We start from the raw sequence: 15,000 nt of genomic DNA, 5'->3' as shown, positions 1-15,000 counted from the left end.
CCTGATCCAGGTGCTCCCTGATCCAGGTGCGCCCTGATCCAGGTGCGCCCTGATCCAGGTGCGCCCTGATCCAGGTTCAACCTGATCCAGGTTCGCCCTGATCCAGGTGCGCCCTGATCCTCGCAGACCGTGGAGCATAAAGACCGAGTTAGTGTTGGGAGGCAGAGACAGAAGGAGAGCAGCAGCTCCTGGAGTCGCAGGATAAAATGCGAACAGCAGCAGAATACTTTATGACCAGAAACTGCTGACACACACACACACACACGCTCAGGCTGGCTGTGTAATCGACCTGTTGATGCCCCCCCCCCCTCTTCTTCAGCCTAACGGTAGCTCCCAGGGGAAAGTCCACAACCCCTTCCTGCCGACACCCATGCTGCCTCCCCCGCCGCCTCCCCCGATGGCCCGTCCCGTCCCGCTGCCCGTCGACGCCAAGCCACCCTCCACCTCCTCCACTGAGGGGGGAGGCAACTCCCCCACCTCACCCAGTGAGTGCGCACACACACACACCTCTTTAGTTCATGTTTAAGCTGTTTCTCTGGGGCCTTCACAGCAACCACAGACTTTGTGTTCGGATCATATTCGACTCCGATCTTTGGCAGAAACAGCGTTTAATCCTGCTAACGAGTCACTTTTAAACCTTAAACCTGTTGTTGTCGACACGTTTGTCGTCGCTCTGACCCACATTCTCTGAATGACTCGCACAAGTCTTTTTAAACTTTATTGATTCATCAGCAGGGTACTGATGGATGGTAGTTAGGCTAACATTTCCCCCCTTTCTTTACTCGAAGCTACGCTAATTACATCCTGAACAGACAGAATCTGTTGCCTTTTTCAGTCTGAAACACAGAAACAGTTTCAGGACATTTTTAGGAAAAGATCAATGATTCTTATTTCTCATCATAACTCATTTTTGATGATTTTTAACCCTTAGGATGTGCATGGGAGCAGTGTTGATGGTTGTATTAACTCTGGTGTGTGTGTGTGTGTGTGTGTGTGTGTGTGTGTGTGTGTGTGCGTGTGTGTGTGTGCGTGTGCGTGTGCGTGTGCACGCAGCCTACTCCACCCCCACCACATCTCCAGCCCAGCGGTTCGTCAGTGTCGGACCCCGAGACCCCGGCTTTAACATCCCTCAACAACCACAGGTAACCTGATCTCCAGCTGCTCCTCGGTCTCCCACCTCCACGCCTACATATGTGTGGTCAAAAGTATGTGGACACCACTGACCTGGTCCGGTTCTGACCTCTTGGTCCCAGTAAGGGGAAACCTTACAGCTGTTCCCTGCTCTCCATAATGTTCTCTCTCCTCTTCATGGGCGACACGTTAACGTTTCTTTGGCCGTTTCGCCAGATTTAGGCTACAAAACTTCTTCTTTAGTTTCTGAACACATAAACATGCATAAACATTCGGGGTACAGGAACGATCCACATGGCTGTAATAAACAGAGCAGTGTTTGAAGAGGAAGAAGAAATTAACTCAGATTATTCTTTTAGAGAAAAACAAAAATGCCTCAACAAAGTAAACCTTTTTATGTCTTAATGCATAAACATAAACATAGTTCAGGACTCTAGTTCAGGACTCTGGGTCAGGGCTCTGGGTCAGGACTCTGGGTCAGGACTCTGGGTCAGGGCTCTAGTTCAGGACTCTGGGTCAGGACTCTAGTTCAGGGCTCTAGTTCAGGACTCTAGTTCAGGACTCTAGTTCAGGACTCTGGGTCAGGACTCTGGGTCAGGGCTCTAGTTCAGGACTCTGGGTCAGGACTCTGGGTCAGGGCTCTAGTTCAGGACTCTGGATCAGGGCTCTAGTTCAGGACTCTGGGTCAGGACTTTGGGTCAGGACTTTGGGTCAGGACTCTGGGTCAGGACCCTGGGTCAGGGCTCTAGTTCAGGACTCTGGATCAGGGCTCTAGTTCAGGACTCTGGGTCAGGACTTTGGGTCAGGACTTTGGGTCAGGACTCTGGGTCAGGACCCTGGGTCAGGACTCTAGTTCAGGACCCTGGGTCAGGGCTCTAGTTCAGGACTCTGGGTCAGGGCTCTAGTTCAGGACTCTGGGTCAGGGCTCTAGTTCAGGGCTCAGGGTCAGGACTCTAGTTCAGGACTCTAGTTCAGGACTCTGGGTCAGGACTTTGGGTCAGGACTCTAGTTCAGGGCTCTAGTTCAGGACTCTAGTTCAGGGCTCTTGCTGAGGGCTCTGGGTCAGGACTTTGGGTCAGGACTCTGGATCAGGACTCTGGGTCAGGGCTCTAGTTCAGGACTCTGGTTCAGGACTCTGGGTCAGGACTTTGGGTCAGGACTCTAGTTCAGGGCTCTAGTTCAGGACTCTAGTTCAGGACTCTGGGTCAGGACTTTGGGTCAGGACTCTAGTTCAGGGCTCTTGCTGAGGGCTCTGGGTCAGGACTTTGGGTCAGGACTCTGGATCAGGACTCTGGGTCAGGGCTCTAGTTCAGGACTCTGGTTCAGGACTCTAGGTCAGGACTCTAGTTCAGGACTCTAGTTCAGGACTCTGGGTCAGGACTCTGGGTCAGGACTCTAGTTCAGGACTCTGGGTCAGGACTCTAGTTCAGGACTCTGGGTCAGGACTCTAGTTCAGGACTCTGGATCAGGGCTCTAGTTCAGGACTCTGGGTCAGGACTTTGGGTCAGGACTTTGGGTCAGGACTCTGGGTCAGGACCCTGGGTCAGGACTCTAGTTCAGGACCCTGGGTCAGGGCTCTAGTTCAGGACCCTGGGTCAGGGCTCTAGTTCAGGACTCTGGGTCAGGGCTCTAGTTCAGGACTCTGGGTCAGGGCTCTAGTTCAGGGCTCAGGGTCAGGACTCTAGTTCAGGACTCTAGTTCAGGACTCTGGGTCAGGTCTTTGGGTCAGGACTCTAGTTCAGGGCTCTAGTTCAGGACTCTAGTTCAGGGCTCTTGCTGAGGGCTCTGGGTCAGGACTTTGGGTCAGGACTCTGGATCAGGACTCTGGGTCAGGGCTCTAGTTCAGGACTCTGGTTCAGGACTTTGGGTCAGGACTTTGGGTCAGGACTCTAGTTCAGGGCTCTAGTTCAGGACTCTAGTTCAGGACTTTGGGTCAGGACTCTAGTTCAGGACTCTAGTTCAGGGCTCTTGCTGAGGGCTCTGGATCAGGACTCTGAGTCAGGGCTCTAGTTCAGGACTCTGGTTCAGGACTCTAGGTCAGGACTCTAGTTCAGGACTCTAGTTCAGGACTCTGGGTCAGGACTCTGGGTCAGGACTCTGGGTCAGGACTCTAGTTCAGGGCTCTAGTTCAGGGCTCTGGGTCAGGACTCTGGGTCCGGACTCTAGTTCAGGACTCTGGGTCAGGACTTTGGTTCAGGACTCTGGGTCAGGACTCTGGGTCAGGACTCTAGTTCAGGACTCTAGGTCAGGACTCTAGTTCAGGACTCTAGTTCAGGACTCTGGGTCAGGACTCTGGGTCAGGACTCTAGTTCAGGACTCTGGGTCAGGACTCTAGTTCACGGCTCTAGTTCAGGACTTTGGGTCAGGACTCTAGTTCAGGGCTCTAGTTCAGGACTCTAGTTCAGGACTCTGGGTCAGGACTTTGGGTCAGGACTCTAGTTCAGGGCTCTAGTTCAGGACTCTAGTTCAGGACTCTAGTTCAGGACTCTGGGTCAGGACTCTAGTTCACGGCTCTAGTTCAGGACTTTGGGTCAGGACTCTAGTTCAGGGCTCTAGTTCAGGACTCTAGTTCAGGACTCTGGGTCAGGACTTTGGGTCAGGACTCTAGTTCAGGGCTCTAGTTCAGGACTCTAGTTCAGGACTCTGGGTCAGGACTTTGGGTCAGGACTCTAGTTCACGGCTCTAGTTCAGGACTCTAGTTCAGGACTCTGGGTCAGGACTTTGGGTCAGGACTCTAGTTCAGGACTCTAGTTCAGGACTCTGGGTCAGGACTTTGGGTCAGGACTCTAGTTCAGGACTCTAGTTCAGGACTCTAGTTCAGGACTCTGGGTCAGGACTTTGGGTCAGGACTCTAGTTCAGGGCTCTTGCTGAGGGCTCTGGGTCAGGACTTTGGGTCAGGACTCTAGTTCAGGACTCTAGTTCAGGACTGTAAAGATACTTATTGTAAATTACGACTCTTCACTTCATGTCTGTAATATTAACTGCAGAGCAGCGGGTCAGTGAAGGCAGCATCCACTGTTCATACTAATGTGTGTGTGCAGGTCAGGGTCTGTTTACCAGCTGATTTATGAAGAGTGTAACGATTGGGCAGCCTTGACTTAACTCATCCCACACACGTGCACGCACACACACACGTGCACGCACACACACACGTGCACGCACACACAGTGTGGATGACAATGAGGTGGGAGTCCTCTGTTGACAATTCGGACATGGTTGATTGCGTGTGTGTGTTTATGTATGTGTGGTGGCCTGGAGTGAACGAGGCCGTCGATTTATTGACTCTGTCACAGACCAACACACACACACACACATGCACACACACACACACACACACACACACACACTCACACTCGTGCAGACGCTGGCCAGGTGTTTGTCACCGCTGCCAGGAACAGAGTTGGTTATTTATTCGGTCTCTGTGGGACGCCGCTGGGCCTCTGTCCGTCCGGGACCAATGAAGAGTTTTACTTCGTCCTGCGTCTGCAGACACAAACCTTTCTATTAGGAAACATTAGATGTTCAAGGTCAGCGTAAAGAAAGAAATAAAGCGGGTCGCTTTATGAGAGTAAAGTTATTCCATACTGGAAGCAAAGACAGACATAAACAGAGTAAACTGATGCTGTTTGGGTCACTTTTTACAAAGTGGGGATATTTTGGGATTTAGGAAGATGGACAGCTTTGAAATGGATACCAGTTCACTGTAAAGACAGTTTTAACATTTAAAGAATGTTTTCTGGAGAGTTTTTAGCAGAGGAGACACTTTGGGGATTAAAGAACAAGGTAGAAAGGCTGAGTTCCTGAGAACTGTCTGAGGTCCAAAGTCCAGGTTCTGAGTGTTGTTTTGGAGGTTCAGGAGGTTCACGGAGGCTCCCGACATGTAAACATGTGTGTTGGCAGTCACACTCACACAGGGAGGCGGGAACAACAGTCCCCCGTCCTCCTCATCGCCCTGGAGACCAACAGCACCGTCTGAGTATTCCTGTGTGTGTTTGTGTGTGTGTGCTGGTTCTTTTGGGCCGTGGGGGGCAGATGGTACGGGCTTTGTTTGGAGTGGGCATCGTGCCCACAAAGAGGGGTCTGGCACCGCATCGTGCCAACTGACACAGAGCTCTGAGGTTCAGTCATCATTCAGAGCGACCCGATGGATGGATGGTCAGAGCCGACTCTGAACCAGGTCAGCGCTCAGTCAGCTGGATCTTTATTGACTGGACCAGCTGCTCTCATTGAGGCCCGTTTGGGTTCATCCGTCACACAACATCATCATAAGATGTGATGTGAGGTTCAGAGTCACCGAGAACACAGAGGCCCGGTCCAGACCCAAACCTGACCCCATCATTTTCTCTCTTTCTGGTGTTGTTGTTGTTTCTCTCCCTGAGTCAGCACTTCAGGCACACACCAACGAGTAATGGCGTGGGCGTGGCGCTTGTACTGCATCTGTGTGTGCGCTTCACCTTGAAGACTGTGTGCAAATCTGACAGATGAGCACACACGCAAGCGTGCACGTGAAGGGGAAACCACCATCCCTGCTCCTCAGATGAAACCACACACACACTTATTGATCGCGCCTTTGTGTTCAAGTTCTGGGCTCTGAGAACGATGACTGTGTGTCAGTAAAATACTTATGAGTAGTTAGTGCCTAACCTGCGGTAGTTAGTGCCTAACCTGCGGTAGTTAGTGCCTAACATGCGGTAGTTAGTGCCTAACCTGCGGTAGTTAGTTAGTGCCTAACCTGCGGTAGTTAGTGCCTATCCTGCGGTAGTTAGTGCCTAACCTGCGGTAGTTAGTGCCTAACCTGAGGTAGTTAGTGCCTACCCTGCCATAGTTAGTACCTACCCTGCCATAGTTAGTACCTACCCTGCAGTAGTTAGTACCTAACATGCGGTAGTTAGTGCCTACCCTGCCATAGTTAGTACCTACCCTGCCATAGTTAGTACCTACCCTGCAGTAGTTAGTACCTAACATGCGGTAGTTAGTGCCTACCCTGCGGTAGTTAGTGTCTAACCTGCGGTAGTTAGTTAGTACCTACCCTGCAGTAGTTAGTGCCTACCCTGCCATAGTTAGTACCTACCCTGCCATAGTTAGTACCTACCCTGCAGTAGTTAGTACCTAACATGCGGTAGTTAGTGCCTACCCTGCGGTAGTTAGTGTCTAACCTGCAGAGACAAAAGAAGAACCAAATTTTTAACGTCTGAAACAACTCAAACTCAAATTTCACAGCGGTTCAGTGAACCCTGTATCAGTGACGCTCGTGCAGCTAACAGGAAGTGTTTGTATGGAATATGTCTGGGTGAAATTTAGAGAAAATGAATGAAAATATGTTTTGGTTCAAATCTTTACTGAAGATTCAGAGGTGAGAACTTCCCTTTAGAGACTGATGTGTGGAATCCAAGGCACCGCCATGCAGTGATGTCATCACATACAATTAGACGAATACATTTAGAACTTTCATAAACTTTGGGTCACGCTCAGTATTTTTTCCCTATTTTCAGTCTCTAACCATTTTTAAGCTGCAGCCATTTGAAACCTGGTTGTAAAAATGTAAAGTTATTTCCAAATAAAACCGGAGCTTAAAGGGTTAAACTGATGTTTAATTGGGTTTTTGAAACTGAAATTACATTTTTGTCACTACAGACCAGTGGCGGGCCGTGCATTTCACACCTTGGCCTTCAGTGATGCTCCGTCTGAATCAATCCACCCTCAATAACTATTTTATGGCTGTAAAAAACATCTTTTTATGCAGAAATGCAACATAAAGAGCTGTTGCATCGCAGATAGATAACTGCTGTAGCCAGAATAAATGCATTTACTGAAGAAACAAACCCGGGTGCACAAGTCTCCTTCTGCTGCAGCTGCACACATAAAAAAGCACCAATAACAACCTCAAATTATTTATTAAAGTAGCAACAGTCTATTCCTGGCATAAGTTTCATAAGTTTTAAAGATTTAAATCCATTTCTTCTCCTCCTTCAGCCATTGTGGGTTGACAAAACAGTTATAAAATCAACACAACTATATTTTGCTCGTGCAGCTCGCTACAGATGCAGTTTGCTCGCTCCGGCCGGTTCACTCCCTGATATCCAATCAAAGGGCACGAATATGCTGACGTCACCGTCCGCCTGCTGGAACATAGACATTATAAAGATATATAAAAATATAAATATCTTTATATCACCATGTGCTAGAAGGCCTTGGTGTCGCCAACTCAAAACCTGATTGGTTGAAGCAACAGTTTAATCGACGCTACAGGGTGAAGGCCTCCGGGCAGATTTCTTTCACCCTGGCAACAAATGATGGCAGAAATGTGATTGGTTAAATGCTTTAATATGAAAATACACGTCTGGAATCAGCGCAACCAAGAGAAAAGATGTGAAAGGAAGCGGACAGACTATTTGGAATTATTTAATAAGTATTCATGGACAAAATATAGTTAACATCAGTCTGTGGTTCAGATGTTTTAGGCCAGCAGAGAAGGCCTCGCAGGCCCTGACGGCCCAACACTGCTGCAGACACACTAAAGTAACCCAAGAAGGCAGCCATGATAAAGATAAATAATGAGTAGCTTTTAGCTTGAGTTCCTCCCTGCTTCTCCAAACAGAGAGCGCTCTGACTGCTGCCTACTGCAGGTTAGGTAATAACTACTCAATAATACATCACAATAGATAGAATATCATTTAACTATCCCTTTAATGGGAACCAAAGGAAATCTTCAAAATGTAGTTGCTTGAATACATTTGATCTGCAGAGATTTGTATAAAGAGATTAATTTATACGTATTTTAAGTTTTTTACGCTGTTCAAATAATGTGTAAAATGGATGCAGTGTGTTGGAGCTTCTCCCCATCACAAGATAAACCATCAAATGAACATGCTGTGAAATGCTTAGGGCTAAAGAACAGGGTAGGACGTCATTTTCTGCAAAAAGGGAGCATAAAACGGCATCCAAAAGTTGAATAAAAGCATTGTAATAACACGCCAAGTCATGGCGTGCAGCAACTTCATGTTTTCATGAGACCAGGCAGGGAAAACAGGTGAAAACAGCAGACTGGTCCTTTAAAGTGCTCTGAGATGAGTATCTACAGCCTGAAACATGCTGTCAGCATCAGCGCACACACACAGCGTCTGGTCTGTGAGTCTTCTCAGGACAGAGGGAGGAGCTGCAGTGCAGCGGGCCGAGACACACCGACACATGCAGGGAGAGAGAGCGAGGTAGAAAAGTCCCAGCGTCAGCAGGTTGTATTGATTAAAAACTAACCTTCCAGTCTTCTCCTCTATCACCACACACACAGCAGTAGAATTACAACGAGTCAGGAGCAGCCGAGGCTCCCTGCAGCACACACACCATTTACCCTCCCGTGCTTTAGCTAAACTTTCACCTTCCACATTACAAAACACATTTTCTAAATTGTGCGTGAATTTTTTAAGAGTACGTGTGTCTTCCCTTCAAATCAATACTTCTGTGTTTCGTGTGCAAGAAGTGCACGGTGGGACGGTGCGGAGAAAGTGATCCAGGGAGGAAGAGTAAATGGAAGAAGAAGAATGTGGAGGGTGAAAAAAGAGGAGTAGTGGGGTGGGACGGGGGTAATGGGGTTTCTTTGGCGATGGTAGTCACGTCCCATCTCGTCTGGTTGTCCTTAGCAACGAGACATGATGTAACGCGAGTATGAACTTGAACTCGGCGGGTAGCGAGGAAGAGGAGGGAGGGATTCATGAAACGTGAACGACGCACCTTCAGCGATCAATAGCAGCCTATCAGAGATGTAAAATACACACACAAAAACGCACGGTTCAGCTCGTAAACTTGTAACGCCTGTGTTTGAAATACGAAATTTTAATGTTTAATTCCCGTTGGTGCCCCCTTGTGGCTGCAGTTGTCAGTTCATCCACAACATTAAAGCGCTGGATGCAGCAAACAAACAGTTTTACCATCAAAACTCGTTCCCACAGAACCATTCTCTGCCGTCACATCCCGACCGAGAGTTTAAACTGTGTCAAAACTCAGTCAGAACTCAGTCCAAACCTAATCCAAACCCAGTCCAAACCCAGTCAGAACTCTCTCCAAACCTAATCAAAACCTTATCAAAACCCAGTCCAAACCCAGTCCAAACCCAGTCCAAACCTCGTCCAAACCCAGTCCAAACCCAGTCCAAACCCAGTCCAAACCTTATCAAAACCTAATCAAAACCTAATCAAAACCCAGTCCAAACCCAGTCCAAACCCAGTCCAAACCCAGTCCAAACCTCGTCCAAACCCAGTCCAAACCCAGTCCAAACCTTATCAAAACCTAATCAAAACCTAATCAAAACCCAGTCCAAACCCAGTCCAAACTCAGTCCAAACCTAGTCCAAACCTCGTCCAAACCCAGTCCAAACCCAGTCCAAACTCAGTCCAAACCCAGTCCAAACCCAGTCCAAACCTTATCAAAACCTAATCAAAACCTAGACCAAACCCAGTCCAAACCTAATCAAAACCTAGTGCAAGCCCAGTCCAAACCCAGGCCAAACCTTATTAAAACCAAGTCCAAACCTAGTCCAAACCCAGTCCAAACCCAGTCCAAACTCAGTCCAAACCCAGTCCAAACCTAGTCCAAACCTTATCAAAACCTAATCAAAACCTAATCAAAACCCAGTCCAAACCCAGTCCAAACCTAATCAAAACCTAGTGCAAGCCCAGTCCAAACCCAGGCCAAACCTTATTAAAACCAAGTCCAGAACTAGTCCAAATCTAGTCCAAACATAGCTGGACTATGGACTAGGACTGGACTAGGTTCCAAGCCCAGCATAAGTTCAGCATATGATTGGACAGTTTGCTTATGGAGTCTTATATTTTCACATCACTAACACCAGAGAACATTTCACCCAACCAATGGGATTTTACATTTACATTTACTCATTCAGCAGAAACATTCATTCAAATAACTTCCAAGTGAGGAGCAACCCTGAAGTTTTTAGTTTCATCAGAAACTTTAGTGTAACCGGTCCAGAAGTCCAAAGTCAGAGTGTCTCTAAAGAGAGCAGATCTGCTCTGAGCCCCTCATCTGCTTTGCAGGGGTAAGGTGTCCATTTCCTTTCAGGGATTAATGAGTCATAGAGCCATTGAATTGTCTCCAACGATACAGGTGAACGGCTCGATGAGCCCCTTCTCCTTGATCCCCACTGAAAAGGGGCGCCTCATGTCTGTAAATGTAAATGGATGGTGTGGCCCGGGTAGGAAGCCTGATGTTAACACCTGTCTCTGTCTGCCTCCACAGTGGTACCTGGGATAAGGACCCCTGAGGTATCCCACCTGTACAACGGATCGCTGCAGTCTCCTCCTCAACCTTTGACCTTCAATGCCAGCTGTGACAGAAAGCCCCATCTCACCCGTCCCTAGCCCCCTCCATCCCTCCAGTGTCTGACTCTGCCCCCACCAGCGCCATATGCAGACTCAGCAGTATCAGCATGGCTACAGCGGATCAAACACACCCCGGTGTCAAACACCCACTCTGTGAATTGTATGTCATTGACTTCCCTGTAGACACATGGATCGTATGTCAGTGTCCGTAGTGCCAGACCCTGGGGCCCCAGCCTTTACCAACCCCCCAGCCTTTACCAACCCCCCAGCCACACTGGGCTGACAGATCTGAGGAGGACTGAACCTTCAGTTTCTGGGAACGCTGCAAGACTGAAACACGAAGCTTCCTCTTTGGATACACTACACTTTCCCATCATCCTTTGCAGTGGTCCTCCCCACATCCACAATCAGACCCCCCCATGACGGTGTAGGCTGATGGATGGGGATGGAACACACCGTTGTTGGGGGGAGGTGTGGTGTTACCTGGCTCAGAAAGCACCAGCTCAAACCCCCAATCACACACACACACCTCCTGGGATGGACTCCACCCCCACTTGGTCAGGGGGAGGAGTCAAGAAGGCACCCTCCAGGGACATGGACCAGTGCTTAGTGGGAGGCAACATGAACTACCGGTGGAGGGTTGGGGGGGTCCAAAGGGCGACGGGTGGAGGGTGGGCAGTACACAAGCAGGGTTTTGTAAATGTGAAGTGTTGCGACCAGATTCTGGTGGATCCAAGCTTGTTTTTGGAGGCTTTGGCGTCATGGCTCATTGATTTTTCTCTCTTAGCCACCATTTCAGCTGGTCCCTCCTCTTCCTCCTCTATCCATCCACCAGTCTGGGTGAAGATCAGCATACTAAGGGTGAGCAGAGAGCTCTGGTGTTTGGAGCGAAGCAGGCAGGCAGGACCGAGATGAGTAACTTTACCAGTGGAATATTGATCATGAGGAAAGTGCAATTTTGTTGGCTAGCTGTTGGACAGTTAAATATCTTTGTAAGATAGCTCGTGAAAACAGTTGTTGAAAAGTATATCTAAATATATATTTTTCTTCCTAGTCCGCTCACACCTCTGGGACTCTAAAATACTGGGGTAAAAAAGACAACAAGAGCTTCGAACTAGAACCCACAGCCTTGTGAGAAATAAGGGGAGATGTATTCACTTTTATTGTTTATTATTTGTTGTATGTTCATCTTGTAAAGCTGTTAGATCGGTGGGAGAATCCCTTTAAGAAATATCATTTTAAACAATCAGTTTTCAAAACATTTCTCACAAATGAAGGTCTGCTTTTTAGGTTTTAAAGAAGGAAAATCTGAAGCGATTAACTTATTTTATTCAGCACTTCTTTTTCCTTCTGAAAAGGCAAGTTGAGCTTCAGAAGAAAAATGTGAATTTAAGCTTGAAACAAATCATGTTTCCTCTGTTTTCTATTGATAATCTGCCCGTTTACGGGCTGCCGTATGATTGGCTGGGTCTCCCAGAGGCCCTGTCCAATCACAAGCACTTCTTCCTGCAGTTGGCCAATAGGCTATGAGTGTGTAATCAGGGGGTGTGGTTTGGTGATGAAGAGGCGGAGCAGAGGGTAAATGCTTCACATGCAACTGTGCATTTATTGAACTTCAGTTTAGTTTTTTCTTTCTTATACTATAAATATATATAAATATATACACACACACGCTCACACACACTCTTACAACCATCCATCGTTGAAAAAAAGTGAATTTAAGTGAAAATTTCATAAAAAAGAACAAAAAAATCTGCATGTTCTAGTGTTAGTGACAGTTTTTCCATAGATGATGTAGTTAGTGAGATAAAGACTATATTGTAAACCCAACATCAGGCACTTGCCAGCAGCCGTCTGTTAGTTTGGTCCCGTCGAGTCTTTTCTGTCGCTGTCCTTCACAAACAACCAGCGGTCTTTGCTTCTCGCCATCTCTGCAGTATTTTGATTTATCCTCCATCCCTCCTTTTCCCTGCAACAAGAGATCAGCTCTTTCGCTCCGACGCGTTCTTTCATCAACAAGCTGCACGTAATCAGTGGTTCCTCGTCGATGTGCCTTGAGCTGCGGTCCTGACAGAGAGACTTTGGTGTTGCTCATCGGCTTTAGCTTCCTCCACAGCTGAGATTTTAACTGGAGCAGAAACATCTTCAGAGGAACCTGGAGGTCTGCTTCCTGAGCAGAGGCCTCTCAGGGGAGAGCAGCTGTAATCAGGTCGCCCCCCCCCCCAAACACATGCCAGCGTTTAGCCACGTTTAGTCTCTGTTTGTGGCCAGCAGGGGGCGCTGCAGGCTGGAAGAACCTGAACTCAGAGGAAGAACCAGAGAAAGTGGAGGGAAGTCCTGGTTCTTTCACCTCAGCGTTGGTCCAGTTCGATCAGAACTGATTCCTTCCTGTTGGAACCATAAAGGCGCTCAGAGAGCAGAAATGGTTCTGATCGTTTTCAGCTGCTCAGATGGCCAAACCTGGAGCTGCAGCTCATCTTCCTCCTTCAGACTTTCCCGTCTGTTGCTGCAGTTTCCAAACGGCAAAACTTCTTCCTGTTTTCATTCTTCCTCCGTTTGTTCCCAGATTTCAGTCGGAGGACATGAAATATGCAAAATCTGCTTGCACTCATTCAACTTGTCTTATTTATGTAGGTAGTTTTCCTTTCTCTTTCCTTTCAGCCAAAGTTAGCGTGCACGTGGCTGCTGTGGCGGCCGGTGGGTGATGCCCGGCAGCAGCGCTCCAGCCGGCAGCAGCGCTCCAGCCGGCAGCAGCGCTCCAGCCCGGCAGCAGCGCTCCAGCCCGGCAGCAGCGCTCCAGCCGGCTGCCGCTCAGGGTCCGTTACTTCCTTCCTGTCTGGAGAACCCGCCGGCTCCTTCTTTGGTTCCTTTTGTTGCCAGCGAGCCTTAAACAGGTCAAACTCCTTCTCCATCGCACAGAGGAAGCCTCAGATGGCGGCCGCTTGGCACAGATTCAGGAACACGGCGGCGGCGTGACGCTGTGATGGTAGAGTAGTTCTGTCTCTGGTCCTGCCGACCCTTTAGCCATGAGTTGGGCATTAATTATCTGCACTAAATATAAAAGAAATAAAAAGGATTTTTAAAAAACAGCTTCCAGAGTGAAGGGAATTAAAAAAGTTGCACGGACATTTTCTTCAGGTGTCACAAAACGATTAAAAAACGGGAAAAAAACGTTGCGTCTAATCAGCGACTTTGGGCTGTGAGATAAAGTAATTGCACCCTTTTTAAAGGACAGGGAAGAGAAGCAGGAGCTAAAGCAATAGTCTGGGCAGCGTTTGGTTCTTTTAGTTGAGCAGCGAAGCGTTAACGGACGGACAGTCTTTCTGTGTTGTATAGTTTATTAATTACACTGATTTTAAAGCTGCCCTATTTTATAATGCAGGACTTTTGTAACAATGATTAAATGAGGAAAAACTAGTGTTGTGAATTTTCTGATTGTTTGTATCGAGGCCACATTATTAGAACTGGTTTGCTTTGTGTTGTGGGAACTGGATTTAAGTTGAAAACTTTCCTGTTTCCTCCTTTTCTTTCCTTTGTATGTATTTCAGGACACTTCCTGTGAGGATGCCATAGCGTCTTCCTGCTCCTCTGAACTTTAGGGGATGAGACCATTGTAAATGGATGTTATGCTGTATGTTTTCCTTGTTGCATCAGTGTTGATGAAGCTAAATCTAGTAATTCTGAGGAAAGGTAAGAAAAGTGAGCGTTTTGAATGCATTTAACGGTTTAGTTTTAGGCAGGAGACGTGGCCAAAGGATGCCCCTATAAAAGCATCTCGGCATCTTTTTTTCTGTTCACCATTCCATGCAGGAAATAAACAGCTGATTATGCAACATGATTCTTTTTCTTTTCCATCTGTTTCTTTCTTCACTGGCCACAAGATCACCTCCTCCTGCTCCTCCTGCTCCTCCTCTTCCTCCTCCTCCTCCTCCTCTTCTTCTTCTTCCTCCTGCTCTTCCTCCTGCTCCTCTTCCTCCTCCTCCTCTTCTTCTTCCTCCCTCTCCTCCTCCTCTTCCTCCCTCTTCCTCCTCCTCCTCCTCCTCCTCCTCCCTCTTCCTCTTCCTCCTCCTCCTCCTCTTCTTCCTCCTCTTCCCTCTCCTCCTCCTCCTCCTCCTCCTCCTCCTCCTCCTCTTCCTCCTCCTCCTCTTCCTCCTGCTCCTCCTCCTCCTCCTCTTCTTCTTCCTTCTCTTCCTTTTTCCTCTCTTCCTCTTCCTCTTATTTTTCTTCTTCCTCCTCCTCCTCCTCCTCCTCCTCCTCCTCCTCTTCCTCCTCCTCCTCCTCCTCTTCCTCCTCCTCCTCCTCCTCTTCCTCCTCCTCCTCCTCCTCCTCCTCCTCCTCCTCCTCTTCTTCCTCCTTTCCTCCTCCTCTTCTTCTTCTCCTTCCTCCTCCTCTTCCTCTTCCTTCTCTTCCTTTTTCCTCTCTTCCTCTTCTTCCTCCTCTTCCTCCTCCTCCTCCTCCTCCTCCTCCTCCTCCTCTTCCTCCCCCTCCTCTTCCTCCTCCTCCTCCTCCTCCTCTTCCTCTTCCTCCTCTTCCTCC

At 48.3% G+C, this 15,000-nt stretch overlaps 1 protein-coding gene across 4 annotated transcripts in view; it reads left to right on the top strand.

The window, feature by feature from the left end:
- The window catches only part of nfia (nuclear factor I/A), a 174,195-nt gene extending 159,732 nt beyond the window's left edge, over positions 1–14,463 (top strand). For all 4 annotated transcript variants that reach the window (XM_072388847.1, XM_072388846.1, XM_072388848.1 and 1 more), the window contains 3 exons: positions 320–485; positions 1,054–1,142; positions 10,382–14,463. In XM_072388847.1, coding sequence (XP_072244948.1) covers positions 320–485; positions 1,054–1,142; positions 10,382–10,396 — 270 coding nt within the window. In that variant the 3' untranslated portion in view covers positions 10,397–14,463. The remainder of the gene's footprint in view (positions 1–319; positions 486–1,053; positions 1,143–10,381) is intronic.
- The last annotated feature ends 537 nt before the right edge of the window (positions 14,464–15,000 follow it).

Source organism: Leuresthes tenuis, unplaced genomic scaffold (assembly GCF_036924035.1).
Source record: "Leuresthes tenuis unplaced genomic scaffold, fLeuTen1.0.hap1 SCAF_7, whole genome shotgun sequence".
Lineage (NCBI taxonomy): Eukaryota > Metazoa > Chordata > Actinopteri > Atheriniformes > Atherinopsidae > Leuresthes > Leuresthes tenuis.
This window is presented reverse-complemented; position numbering and strand designations above follow the sequence as displayed.